Raw genomic sequence first — 14,159 nt, forward strand, 5'->3', positions numbered from 1 at the left:
CCAGCAGCTGCGTGTAGACTTTCAGATCTACCAGCGGCAGAGCCTTGATCAGCAGCTTGAGCTTATCGCTGGATAGCGCACTATCCTCAGCTATTTCGGATATGATCCGGGGAGCACATCTTCTCCACCTCCATAGTTTCTGAGTTCTGTTTTCGCACATACATTCTTCATTTTGATTTTTAGCATTTTTATATTTCTCTCATGGATTTTGATGCATATATTTGTGATGTTCTTGATGATTACATGATTGATGATTTGTGATTGACTGACTGTTGGATATTATCATATTAGATTATTTGTGGATATTGGAGTGTTGATATATGTTTGTTCATGGAGTTGTTGGCTTGTTGGAAGAAGCAGTTGATGTTAATCTATTTTTGGAAGTGTTTTTCTCTCACTTTGTATTACTGGTTTTGCTCATTTTTAAGGGAAAACTCTGCCAAAATTTCCACTCGCCATAACCGGACAATTTTTTTTTAAAACGGATTTACGTATTTCTTATTTCCTCTTTTCTTTTTGATGATGAAGGGGGAGATATTTTGTGGCTTTTTAAGATGAAGATGATTTTTTTTTGGGATTTAATGAGATATTTTTTTTGGATTTAAAATGGGAAATTTAAAGCAAGAATCCTTTTATTCACATTTCTCATTTTGGCCATACATGTAGGGGGAGCACATATTAAGGGGGAGCTAAAACTTTGAATGAAATTTGTCATCGTCAAAAAGGGGGAGATTGTTAACATAAATATGTTAATAATATTGATTTTGATGATAACAAATTTTAAATGTATTTTGACAAAAATAATGGAGTTATTTCTTAATAAACGAAAACTCTTTTAATCATTGCCTTATTTCTTCATAAAAGATGGATTTCAAATTAGAAAGAAATTCTCTGCAAAAACTTGTTTAAAATTGCAATACTGGTCATAAACGGTGAACCGTTTATTTTAAACGGTTAACCGATTAAAGGCAGAGAGTAACACATTTCCTTAACCTCTAACCGTTCATGGAAAACGGAAAACACCCAAGATGGGAAGGTTACTGGAAACTAACGGTGAACCGTTTATTTTTAAACGGTTAACCGATTATCACCAGAGAGCATCATATTGCCTAAGCTCTAGCCGTTTACGCTTAACAGAAAACACCCAAGATAGGAAGGCTACTGGAAACTAACGGTGAACCGTTTCTTTTTAAACGGTTAACCGATAACGTCCAGAATTGAGGGTTGTCCGCCTCTGGTATTGATTAACTGATGTTCATTTTGCAGGTTACTGGAGACAAACGGCTAACCGATTATTGTTCAAACGGTTAACCGATAATATCCAGAAACGTTACCTCACACAAGTCCTTAACCGTTTAGCGTAAACGTATAACGAATGCTCATCTTGCAGGTCTCTGGAAGTTAACGGCGAAAGGGCAATCCTAAACGGCAAACCGTTTATTTGAATTCTGGTCCAACGGTAACTTTGAACAAGCGAAACGGTTAACCGTTTATCGTTAACGGCGAACCGTTTTCTGCCCGACAGTTTGTAACGGCTAGATTTTCAGCTCCAGATATAAATAGGCTCATTCAAATTCAAATAAGGTTGATCACAACACAACCATTTGAGCTAATATTCGAGAATACAATCTTCATAGAGCTTATAACACATTCTTGCTTCATCTATTCACATATTAAGCATCATTGAGTTATCTTGTATATTGTGAGAGGCAAAATAAATTTTTAATCTTTTACTTTGAGTGATTGTAAGTGTTGGGATACACTTGGGTTAAGAGATTGGGGATAATCTCTTGTTGTAAAGGTCCATTGACACCTTGGAAGTCAAGTGTAAGCATTTGAAGCCTTGGAGGCTTGCTTAGTGGAATCCTCAAGCCCGAAAAGCTTGGAGGCGTGGACGTAGGCGAGGTTGGCCGAACCACGTAAAAATCTCGTGTTTGAATCTCTCTTCCCTTACCTTTTTATATTGTGATCATCTTAATTATTATTGCTTTGAATTTGAGTTATAATTGCATTAAGATTTTCTTTATTATTGAATAATTTTTTAGAATCCCAATTCACCCCCCCCCCCCTCTTGGGTTGCTTACTTGTATTTCAGTTACATTATTAACATGTAATCTTCCTCTTTAGTTGTGTATGAAAAGAAAGTTTATGAAGTTTTCTTTTTTGATATCTGGCTCTAAACAACTTGGAAATTATCTAGATGTATGCTTAGCACCTTTGATTGATGACTTAAAAACTCTATGGGATGTAGGTGTTGATGTTTATGATGCATATAGAAAAGAAATCTTCAATTTACGGACTATGTTAATGTGGACAATTAGTGACTTCTCAGCATACGAAAACCTCTTCGAGTGTACTATTAAGGGCTATTATGCTTGTCCAGGGATAGACACTTGTGCATGCTGGTTGGTGCATAGTCAAAAAATGTCGTATATGGGTCATCGTCGATTTCTACCACTTGCTCACCAATTTTGGAAACTTAAAAAAGTTTTCAATGGAAAGTAAGAGTAGGATGAGCCTCCTAAAACTTTGTCTGGTAAGAAAATCTTTAACATGGTGAAAGATATTGACAATAAGTTTGGGGAAAAGAAAGCAAAAAGCGGAAACATGATGGAAGTGGTGATGGTGACGGTGATGAAAACAAAACTAGAAAATTGTACAAAAAGATATCAATATTTTTTAACTTAGAATATTCAAATAATTTATTAGTTCACACTCACTACTAGAAAAATGGTCTTTACTGACTTTAGAATAGTGTCAGAAATTACTTTCACTGACACTTGTTAATTGTGTCAGTAATCTGGGAGTCAGAAAAATAGTAACACTTGTAAGTGGTGTCAGTGATTACTATTACTACAGTATCACCGATATTATGATACCATACGATTAGTAGTTATTGATATTTTATTAGTGTCTATGATTACTGTTACCATGGTATCACTAGTTAATTTATTTTAAAAAAATAAAAAATTGAATTGGATCATTGCTTATTGATTTATTCGGAAAATTAAAAGGCACCACAAAATAACAAAAAGAAATTGATTTATATCATAAAATCTTTCATTTCACATTTAAATATTATTAGTATATATTACAAATTCCAAAACTTCAATAACAAAAATATGAGATATCCTACTCTCATAACTAAATAATCCAAATTCAATACATAAAAATTTCTACTATCCAATCAAATGCCTACTACTTGTGGCTAAATTTAATAAATCTATAAGCTAAATTGACAAGGATGACTGCCTTTCACTCTTTGAATATGAGTAGTATAATTGCATTATCCACCAGCAGCTTCTCCATTCAATAGACTGTATAGGTTAGGATATAAGTGAAGTTGAAGAATAAACACTTCAAACACATTGATCAAATCTGCATATGAATACATGGAAAAGAAAAAAAAAATTAGCTGCCAATATCGAGCCATTAGAGAAACAACAATTAACAGAAATAAAATTATTTTGTTCGAAAGAAAAAAATAATCATAAGCTATTTATAAATAAACTCAATTATTCTCTTTTGGTAAAGGTTATATATATAGCAAACTATAGCAGACAAGAAGTTTTCAATGTAATATCTACTTTCAGCACAAGCATGTTACTCTATCTACATATACCAAATGATTTTTGTGCATAGTTAAAAGTTATCACAAATGCTCTATTATAAATAAATCACCACTCATTTCCTCAATTTATTCATTCTAAAAGCTTATTTAACAAGGCAAAAAATAAGTTCTCAAACTGCAGTTTCCTTAAACTGGGCATAAAATAACTATGAATCTCCATATTTATATTAGGCATAATAAAGCTTGGACATAAAATATTTCAATAATTTGAGAGTTCGATCCAAAATTATTACTACTAAAAGAAATAATATTTGTAAACTTAGTTAAGCCTTTATAAAGTGAGTAAGAGATTTATTATACTACTTAAATCTATTCATGTGAACCATTTAAAGAATATCACCCTAAATTGTAATTAAGTATTCAATAAGTTTGCCTAATTATAAACTTTAAGAAGATAAAAAAAAAAGTAGAATAAAAATATAATCATTATATATTTCCACTCACAAGTAATGTTGCTTTAACTTGATTGACATCATAACCCAAAAATCGCTTTAAACATTAGCTCATGAAATAATGGATAATATTACTTACGAGAAATTACTAGTTCTCCAAACTGGTACAGATCCAAACTGGTACAGACCTCAGAAATGGGATGGTCCCCCACATTAATGCCATCCTGCATGCCATAAACGGGACTTCAGGTTTTGTGCAAAATCTCTTTAGGAGAAATTGTTTTTGAAGATAAACTGTTTGTCAATACCAGCAGTGGTTTTCATACAATGAGATAAAAATAAATGGTTTATAAAGGAGAATGTGGTCGTACAAATGCGGTAGCGCAGTTATGCAGAAATTCAATGGTAAAACAAGACCAGCTTGCAAATCGACACATGAAGTTATAGGATGAGTAACCAAAATGAAAATATTGAGATGGAGAGGAAAAGTGACTCAAAAAGTAATACAAGGAAAGAAGGAAATCAACATAAGATGAGAGAAGCATTTGAGAGAATGCCAATAGCATGAAGCTAAGATGAAAAAAAATGAACTTAATAAAATGTGAGAATGCCAATTGCATAAAATTTGTTGCCTGCTTAAGACATGCAGCAGGGGTGGTATCATTATGTTTTGCATTTAGATCACATTCAACATTTTTTACTTCCAAAATCATTCGACTCATGGAGAGCCAATAAAGCATTCTTCTAACACCAATAAGAGCACCCTTAGAATTATAAAGAGTATGATAAAGAAGGAAAAGTGTGCAGCTAGAGCTGGATAGTTTATGAGTTCAATAATAAATGTGCCATCAAGAACTCCAAATAAACCCACCAAAGATTGTTTCCAAAATGCAGTGAACGCAAACTAAAAAAAAAAAAAAAAACCTATTCAACCTAAATAAGCAATTTGTATATTCTTCGCATATCTTTCTTCTAGTCAAACTGAGCAAAGAAGTTTTGTCTGAAACTACTAACAACCGGTTAATGTCAAGGAAGTGTAAAAGAGAAATAGTCCTATGAGACTAGAAATTTATTTTCGTTCAATTTACCCACCACAGGAACTATTCCAAGAGGAATAAATCATTATTTTACCACAGGTTCTTCCTAGGCATGGCATGGTGATAATATTGTATGTCTATAGAAATGAATAAAAAAATCCCAGTAGTGCAGGTCCTAAGCAAAACCGATTCTGTTCATTTTCGTGAAAACTTTAATGAATTTCGCATGATAAACTTAAGTACCTAGTTAATTGCCAAACTTAATTAAAATTTACATCCAGCATCTTCTAATGCATCAGCTTAAGCAGTCAAACCATCTAAACAAGTCCCAGTAATTCTTGTTCTGTCCTACTGTTCAGTTCATTTTTGACACATAATAATTCAATTCCAAATAACCAAATGGAATAAGATACAAGAACATTTAACTTCAGAAGTTTTTCTCAGAACGAAACATACCCATCAACAAGCTGAACAAGTTTTGGATATAGCTACTCATCTCGTAAACGATTTATTTCGAGAACTGTTGAATCCATGGATTGCATATCGACAATATATCTTGTATGCAGATGACTGACTGCTGCTTTTATTTTCTCCAGTGCTTCAGAGTTAGTACCTCGTTTCTTTTGCTTGTTAAGCATAGCAACCTTTCTTTGGTAGTCAAGTTTCATAAGTTCACCTACCTATCAGCAACATCAGTACCGAATAAGATTTAGAAGACAGTGTGTATGGCAAATGTAATACAGAGAAAAAAATATCATGGAAGCTGCACATTTTGCAGAAACGAAAAAAAATTAAAAGTTTGCTAGTTGATTTTGAATAATTTTTTTTATTATTTCAACCAAACAGAGAGGTGAGATTTAGCTTACCAATCAATGAATAATAATTACAAATTTTCTAAATATGGCGGTATTCATGCAAAAAGTTATTCAATCTTAGATTAAAGGAAGAAAAACAAGGACTAAAAATTGACTTCTATTTGGCAAGGTGATAATACAATTTACAAGCCAAGTCCAAAAAAATGAAGAGGTATAAGAAGGGCACTCCATCAAGCATTTCCTAAATCTGACCAACAATGTAATGCTCTTTCCCTACTCATTCCCCTCCATGTTTTCTACTGCAAGTTTATCAAAGGAAACTTCATGATGAACTTAAGCATGGAAATAGAAACAATCACCTCTCTGCAGGCACTTTAAACTAGGATTTACATATATAGAAGTAATGACTCAAGAAGTAGACATTTGAAGTTAAACAAAAGCTCAATGGACATCCATATAAATATCTACTAGTTCAATGGGATGGTCCCCCACATATTTAAATGTTTGACAAATACCCAAAAATCAACTTTCCCAATTATAGAGTTACATGTTTGCAAATATTACTTATGGATAATGACCCACAAAGTAAAAATCAAATATTTCCCTTAACAGTTCTTGATTATGGAAGTATAGGACCTTCTTTTATTCCGAAATGAATTAAATTTTAATCATTTTAAGATAGTGTTCAATCATAATTATTTTTCAAAGAAAAAACTGGTCCTGAAGAACTCTAAATGACCATTTACTAAGGCCAAGATACCTTCAGATCCTTGATTGATAATGCATCATATATCTTTCCTCAATCATACAACCACCCAGATCAAAGCATCATATGTTGTTTAAATTCCATAAACTCAACAGAACAGATAACTCACCTCCAGGCGGAATAGGTTTGTGGGAAAAACAATCCCAGCTCTAGCAGAACTTCGAGTTGACTCCAAAAACTTTGGCAAAGAGAAATTCCGTATTCATTCTCTATTAACTTGGCAACGTTCCCAGCACATGCAAAAAGATGTCCATGAATTCCTTTTTCTCTAAACCACCTCAATGGAAGATCAAAAGAAAGATCTGCAAAGGCTGAAACAGCAAGGTCTCCTCCAAGAAAATCCATTTCAGAAGCATCAGCATTCTCATCAAGGAATCGCCTCTAACTTGCCTTCTTGGCTCTGCAGGGCCCAATCCCCTTGTCTTAAACCCCCACAATGTCGATGGCCTCTCTGAACTCAACATTAAAAATAATAAAATAACCCTAAAAAAAAAAGCCCTAATTTTTTGAATCTGACTTTCGAACCCTAACTTTGGCCAAGTTCTTCACAACACTTTCTAGGCTTTTTTCCAAGGGTATTTTAGCTCAAGGATGACGGCTTATTTTGAAGGTTTACAGCAACGACTTGTGAAGTAGAACGTTGTTAGAGAGAGAGGTAGAGAGAGAGAGGGGGGGGAGAGAGAGAGAAGAGAGCTTCAGTTCAAAGAAGAAAGTGGCGGTGGGGATAGATTTTTTGCTCGTCAAAATTTTTAGATTTTAGGTTTCCATGTACACCTCATTAAAACGACATAGTTTCTACTTTCTAGATAATTTAATTTAATTTTTAATAATTATTGTTTATTAAGTAAAAATGCAACTTGTGGTTTGGTGGCTTAAGGTTTAAAATTAAAAAGTTAAAGTATAGAAGTCTGCGGTTCGACTCCCAGTGGATACAAAATTAAAATTTTATTTTTTTAATTACTGATACCTTAATGTCACATATTTGTGATACTTAATTTACAGACACTATAGTATTGAAAATTTGTGATACTTATCTGTTAAACACGGAAAATGCCCCAAACACATGTAATTACTGATACTTTTTAATTAAGTGTCACAAGATAAGTATCAGTAAAGACCATTTTTTTAGTAGTGACTATATGAGATACACATTGAAAAAAATGTGTGTGAAAATATTTATGGCACACTACTTCATGTACCGGGTAAGACAAAAGATGAGATTAATGTTAAAAAAGATCTTGAGCATCTTGAGATAAGAGGAAAACTAGTTCCTGATGAAACAAACGAAAGTAACAAAGTCCTACCTCCAACTCTATACGTTTTAAGTAAAAAAGAAAAAAAAAACAGTTTTGCGAAACTTTGCAAAATGTGAAAGTTCCTTATGGTTACTCTTCCAATGTCCAAAAACTTGTTTCAACGGATGATTATTGGCTTCAAGGTCTTAAGTCTCATGATTGTCATACTTTGATACAACAACTACTACCATTAGCCATTTGAAATTGCTTGCCTATAAATGTTAAAAATACTATAATCAAGATGTGCTTCATTTTTAATTCATTGTGCTCTATGGTGGTAGAACCTATTACTCTTGACCACTTGTAAAAGGAACTTGTAATCATTTTATGCTTATTGCAGCAATACTTCCTATCTAGCTTTTTGGACGTAATGATTCATTTGTCAGTCCATTAGTTGAATAGTTTAAGTTATGTGGGCCAGTTTACCTTCGATGGATGTATCCTTTTGAGAGAGATATGAAAACTTTTAAGAATTGTGTTTGTAATCGCTACCACCCTGAGGGTTGTATTGCAGAAAGTTATATTACTGAAGAAGCACTTGAATTTTGTGCTGAGTATCTCTCAAATTGTGATGCTATTGGACTACCTACTGATTGTCAAATTGATTTTTCAATCAAAAGACCTTTGGGAGGTGCAAACATTATGGTGGTTGATTACAAGTTTTAAGTGTTGATATGGTCTCATTATAGAGAGCATATGCATTATTTGGCATCAACACACCCCTATAAGGTAAGAAAACATATGTGGTTGCAAAATGAACACACTCGTACATTTTCCGCTTGGTTACAAAAAACAAAAAGTTAGAATTAATTCTTAACTAAATTCAATATAAGTTACAAACTTTAATAAGATTTTTTTATGTAACTAATTACTATACTTTTTAATTTAAATTATAGTTAGCACATAATAGAGCAAACAATGTACCGGTTGAAGAAATAGTGTGGTCGTTGGCAAATAAACCGCACTCAAGTGTGGTGTCATACCCTGGCTACCAAATTAATGGTGTGGTCGAAGGATTTCAGTTCTTGAAAACATAGCTTGTTGAATGTTAACATTGGCAATTAAGCATAGGTCTTCCATATGAGGAAAAAGAGATTGAACCAGTTGACATTTAATGCCTCAATCTCTGGCGGGTTGTATTTGTATGTAAGCCTCATAACAGTCATTTGTAGAACACGTAAAAGGGTTGAGAGTATTCGATTATATGCTTTGAAGAGTGTGTCCAAGAATGTGTTGAAGTTGAAAATTAGCTTTTTCTCAGAGAAAGAAATAAAGGAAATTTTATGGAATGAGTGGGTGCAAGGGCGGAGCTGCCCGTCCAAAATTTTGAAAAATTTACAAAGTACCATTGTGCAAAGTTTACCAAGTTGTCATTACTCTATACTTTTATTTACGACTTAATCATTTTATTAATTTACAACTTTGTTATTCATATAAATAAATAAATAAAAAAGTGAGCGTTTACTTTATTCTTTCATAACCTGCTCTCTTTGTTTCTTGGGATCTTGGTGCTAACATGCTCTGCTTCTTCTTCAGTTATTCACCTTCTGTTGGTAAGAATATATAATAAATTTATTTTTTATTTAATCATTTAAAAAATATTTATTAATTATAAGGTAGTAAAGACTTTAGTCAGTTCTTGTTCTAATTTTATTGCGTAAGATTAAATTATTGTTAAGTCAAAGCATTGAATTCTACCAATCAAATTTTTAAATTGATTATTGATAGATCATACATTAGAGATAGTTATTTTCATAAAAGAAAAGAAGAAATTCAGGAGCTAAATCAAATGGCCTAATTTAGTGGATTATCAAGACACCACTTCGAAATAAGCTAGAGAATGAGTTTATATCAGATTGTATGATTATTTATAATGAAAGAGAATTGTACATACTATCGATTCAAATTTGATACTAGATAAATTTAATACTCAAAAATATCGTAAAGCACAACTTAAATAGTTTTTAATTGTAATTGAATTACTTTTGAGATTTGATTTATTTTCTTATATATTAATGAACTTCTTAATTAAGTTTTATACTTTTAGCTGCGATAATACTTGGAATTCGAAAAAATTTAGCCCACCCGAAAAAATTTCTGGCTTCGCCCCTGGGTGGGTGTTCACTGCATTTTGTACATTTGGATTTGATACAAATAAAAGCGAAGGTCAGAAACACTTTCTTCACTTGTAAAAGAAATAAAGTGAAACATAAACACAATAACATGTATAAAGCCATCATTTTCAACCATATAATCAGATCTTTTCATTTCTATTATCCATCATTTCAAGTGCACGAATGATACCGACATCCACTTTTTAAATTCGTTGTATTCATAACATGTTACTGTGTACTGCAAGAGACGCTAATTATTCAAGAACATTTAATCTTCAAATGGTTTCAAGGGCAAGATTCCCCATCATTTTAACCAGAGGAAGAGGGCACTTGGTAACAATATCAAACCTGGAAGAATTCGAGGCGTGTCCAAAGAGAGACAAGCTTAGGCCAGCAAGCTCTGCAAGAGACAACCTTGAGGACAGAAACCCATGCCAGTAGTGAGGATTCAAATCAAAGAAAGCATCAAAGAATCTCCTAGTCCCCTTCAAATCCAGCTTCAACAAAGTCTCCATACCAAATGAATAAAACTCCCTATTGCATCTTCTGTCAATTGGCCACAACCCATTCCACACTTTCTGATGAAGTGGCCTGCCTCTGATCATCCTGGTTGAGCCAAGGCACTCAGCTATTGCATCAGCCAACGCAGGGGCCAGAGCCATGGTCCGAGCCACCATATACCCAGTTGAAGGATGGACTAAACCAGACGTGCTGCCAATAGCCATCACACTTTGCGGGATCACAGGCAGAGGACCTCCCATTGGAATCAAACATTTTTCATCTTCAATCACTCTTTTAACTCTAATTCCCATATGCCTTAACCTCGCTGCCATTCTTCTCTTAACCTCTTTATATGACAAAACTGGCCTACTAACCAAAGATGTTTCTTCTAAAAATACCAAATTTGAATCAAATGGCATTGCATAGAGAAAAGTTGGGAGCTTCAAATTGCTAGCTCGCAAGTAAGGCTCATTCCCTAAATGGGAATCTCTCCAATCCATGAGAACCATTTTATCTAAATCAAAAGGGTGACTCTCAACCTCAGCTAAAATCCCATGAGCAATTTGGTATCCATGGTTTCTTGGCTTATCATAGTCAACAAAACTACTAGCAAAGCCACTAGCATCAACAATCAAGCTAGCCTTAATCTCATTTCCATCATCACAAACAATCGAAGACTCGAACTCCTGATGATTCACATGCCAAACTTTAGCCTTATGAAACCTAACGCCATTTAAAACACAATTCTCTAATAACTTTGTCTTCAAAATATTTCTACTAACACGACCGTAGGGCCTGTCTAGATACTTGGTCTTGTGATCATTAATAAAAACACAAGTCATCGGCCAAGTTTTGTCCAAACAGTCTATAAGTCCTATGTCTTCAAACTCATCAACCCAAACTCCATAGTTGTTAGGCCACGTAGAAAGAGGTGAAGGATCAACACAACATACCTTGATACCATGACGCGATGAGACTTGCTCAGCTAGACGGAGGCCGGCAGGTCCAGTGCCAATGATGATCACGTCATATCGAATACGATCGGACGGATGAAACCAGGGGAGATCAAAGACTAAGAATTCAGGTTCCGACTCCGGTGTCAACTCTAGGAAGTTACCAAACTTGCTTGTCCGGATCCTGTGATGATGATGATGATCCGCCTTTCTTGAACATGCATTTTGGCGGCCTAATGGAAATAGCGAAAATGAATGTGATGATGTTGAATCAATTATTTGCGAAACTTTAGCTAAAGGAGAAGGAGAAAACGGGCTAAGAAGAGTTGCCATGCCAGAGCACAGAGAAATGAGAAAGACAAAAGAAAGTGGAGAGGAGTCAATAATTGAGATAAAAGAAACAGAGGGATCTCAGAGGAAGAAGAGAAAAATGATGCTCTCTTACTTGTTTTTGGCGCATTTTCTAAGTGGAGAGGAGACCATAATTCACTGCTAAGTAAATAAAGCGATGGGTGCTTTGAATTGTCAATATTTTATTGCGTGCAGCGCCAATATCGTCAATCCGCACTAAAGATATCAGCTACTGCTGCCACCGCACCATATACTCCATATTATTATTGGCAGGCTCACATGGCGTTTGCGAATTATGTTTTGTCATATTAAGAAAAGTTCTGGCCGGTCTTGTAACTCTCATCTCAAAATTGTACGGCATTGAATTAACCTAATTTTAAACAGAGTCACCAAACGCAACAAAATATTACTGTATTAGAGAAGTCAAAAATAACTTAATTGTGTGCAAAATGTTGATTGGACCAAAGAGTGGTAACCACTAGGAAACATGGAATCTTCGCATTCCCAGAATCGGAGTATAGGTCACCACTCGTGAAGGTTTTTGGGCTTAGCTTTGCAAAGCCCAAAAAAGAATTGGATTTGAGCTGAACTATTGGCACCCCTGTTTGACTGAAAAGTGAGAACCGCTTTCTAAACATACCTTATGAAATGATTTAAAAATTCATTTTTTTTCTATACACACCAACTAATTGTCACAACCCTCATCTCTTTCTATTTCTTTAGTTTTGTTTGAATTTATCTTTTTACTTCTCAATTCTCAACTATCACCTATCTCAATTATCTTAATTTCTTTGCATTTTGTCTCCCTACTTATTTTCTTTTAGTTGTTGTTTTGTTGAAATTTGTCAATTGCTCAAACTTTTTATGAGCTTAACTTACCGGTTTTAAGGTACATGCCTTCTAATAGAAGAAATAACTTCTATTAGATGTTGATGATAGATCTTTGCCATCATGAGAAATGGCTTACTGATTTATATATATATAAATATTTCAGTCCGAAATTTTAAAGTACGGGAAAGTGCGGTAAAGCTTAAAAACTGTATGACTTTAAAAGATTAAAACTGTATGGTTTTTAAAAGCTTAAAACTGTAATCCTTTAAAACCGTGCGGTTTTAAAGCTTTCTCGAACTTTCCCGCACTTTAAAATCTCTGATCAAAAAACTATTGTATATATATATATATATATATGCATGTAATACTACTAAATAGTGGCATAATTATTAATTTTGAGAAACAATTCTAAATTTTTTTTCTTGTTTTATTATGATGTCAAAGCAACGCGTAGGTGGGGTGTAAAATGTTGGCCGTAATGGTAGCATGAATCATGATTTCAATTTTTACTTCTCCTTTTAGTGAAATTTTATTCGAAGATAAAAGTGTAGATATAAAGAGGAGTTTTGCGAGGAGATTAGAGCGGTGCTAATAGTTCAACTCCTTAGATTTTAGCTTATTATGCAGGGACTCTTACGAAAAGAGAAGAAAATAAGAAAAAGAAGGTTATAGTCAAATAGAAATAGATAGTTGTAATATAGAACTATCTATGTAGTGTTCTCTGTCTATGACAATATTCTTATGAGTCCCATTACCAAATCGACGGCCATTCCCATAAATTCCTTGTTACCGTCGTTGAAGATACAACAATCACTACTAAAAATAGCAATTTGACCCGACCCTAATTTTGACCTGATTGATTTGGTCCTAATTCTCGGGTTTTGACCAAGTTCGACCCGACCCAACTCTATATTAAAAAAATTAACACATTAAAATTTTATATTATTACATTATTTGGTTGTTTTGTGAATTATTAATTGGTTCAAAATATTATTACCGTAATTGGTTGTTTTGTGAATTTTTAATTGGTTCAAAATATTATTAGATTAATTGATTGTTTTGTGAATTATTTTGTGATTCAATAGAAAATGCTAAATTTTATTCTAGAGTACCTCTGAATTTATCATGTCAATCATACGACAAATAAAGAATGTTATAACATATATATATATATATATATATATATCTTTTTTGGAAAAATAACTTACAATTGATGATTATATAAAAATTAACTACATGTATTATAAATACATTAATTCATTGTATTACCTCTAATGTATTCTAAAAATTCTCAGCATGACAAATCATCGTAAAAAATGTCTACATATATACTTACCTTGAAAATGCAAAAGAGGAAAAAAAATTACCTCTTCTAATTGATTCTCCCCCCTTCGTCAACTACATTTCTTGTATAAGCATCAAGTGACAAAAGGCTGTCCAAACAAATAATATTTGCATATACAAAGTGAACTG

At 33.4% G+C, this 14,159-nt stretch overlaps 1 protein-coding gene across 1 annotated transcript; it reads right to left on the reverse strand.

Moving 5' to 3' along the window:
* Positions 1 to 10,175: 10,175 nt before the first annotated feature.
* On the reverse strand, positions 10,176 to 12,002 carry LOC102625209 (capsanthin/capsorubin synthase, chromoplastic-like). Its single transcript, XM_006487849.4, has one exon. The coding sequence runs from the start codon at positions 11,835 to 11,837 to the stop codon at positions 10,326 to 10,328; it is 1,512 nt and encodes a 503-aa protein (XP_006487912.1). The 5' UTR covers positions 11,838 to 12,002; the 3' UTR covers positions 10,176 to 10,325.
* Positions 12,003 to 14,159: the final 2,157 nt, after the last annotated feature.

The sequence above is a fragment of the Citrus sinensis genome, chromosome 8, assembly GCF_022201045.2.
Source record: "Citrus sinensis cultivar Valencia sweet orange chromosome 8, DVS_A1.0, whole genome shotgun sequence".
NCBI classification, from domain to species: Eukaryota; Viridiplantae; Streptophyta; class Magnoliopsida; order Sapindales; family Rutaceae; genus Citrus; species Citrus sinensis.

Coding starts and splice junctions, on each gene's coding strand:
- LOC102625209 (XM_006487849.4), bottom strand. CDS start 11,837: ATGGCAACTCTTCTTAGCCCGTTTTCTCCTTCTCCTTTAGCTAAAGTT.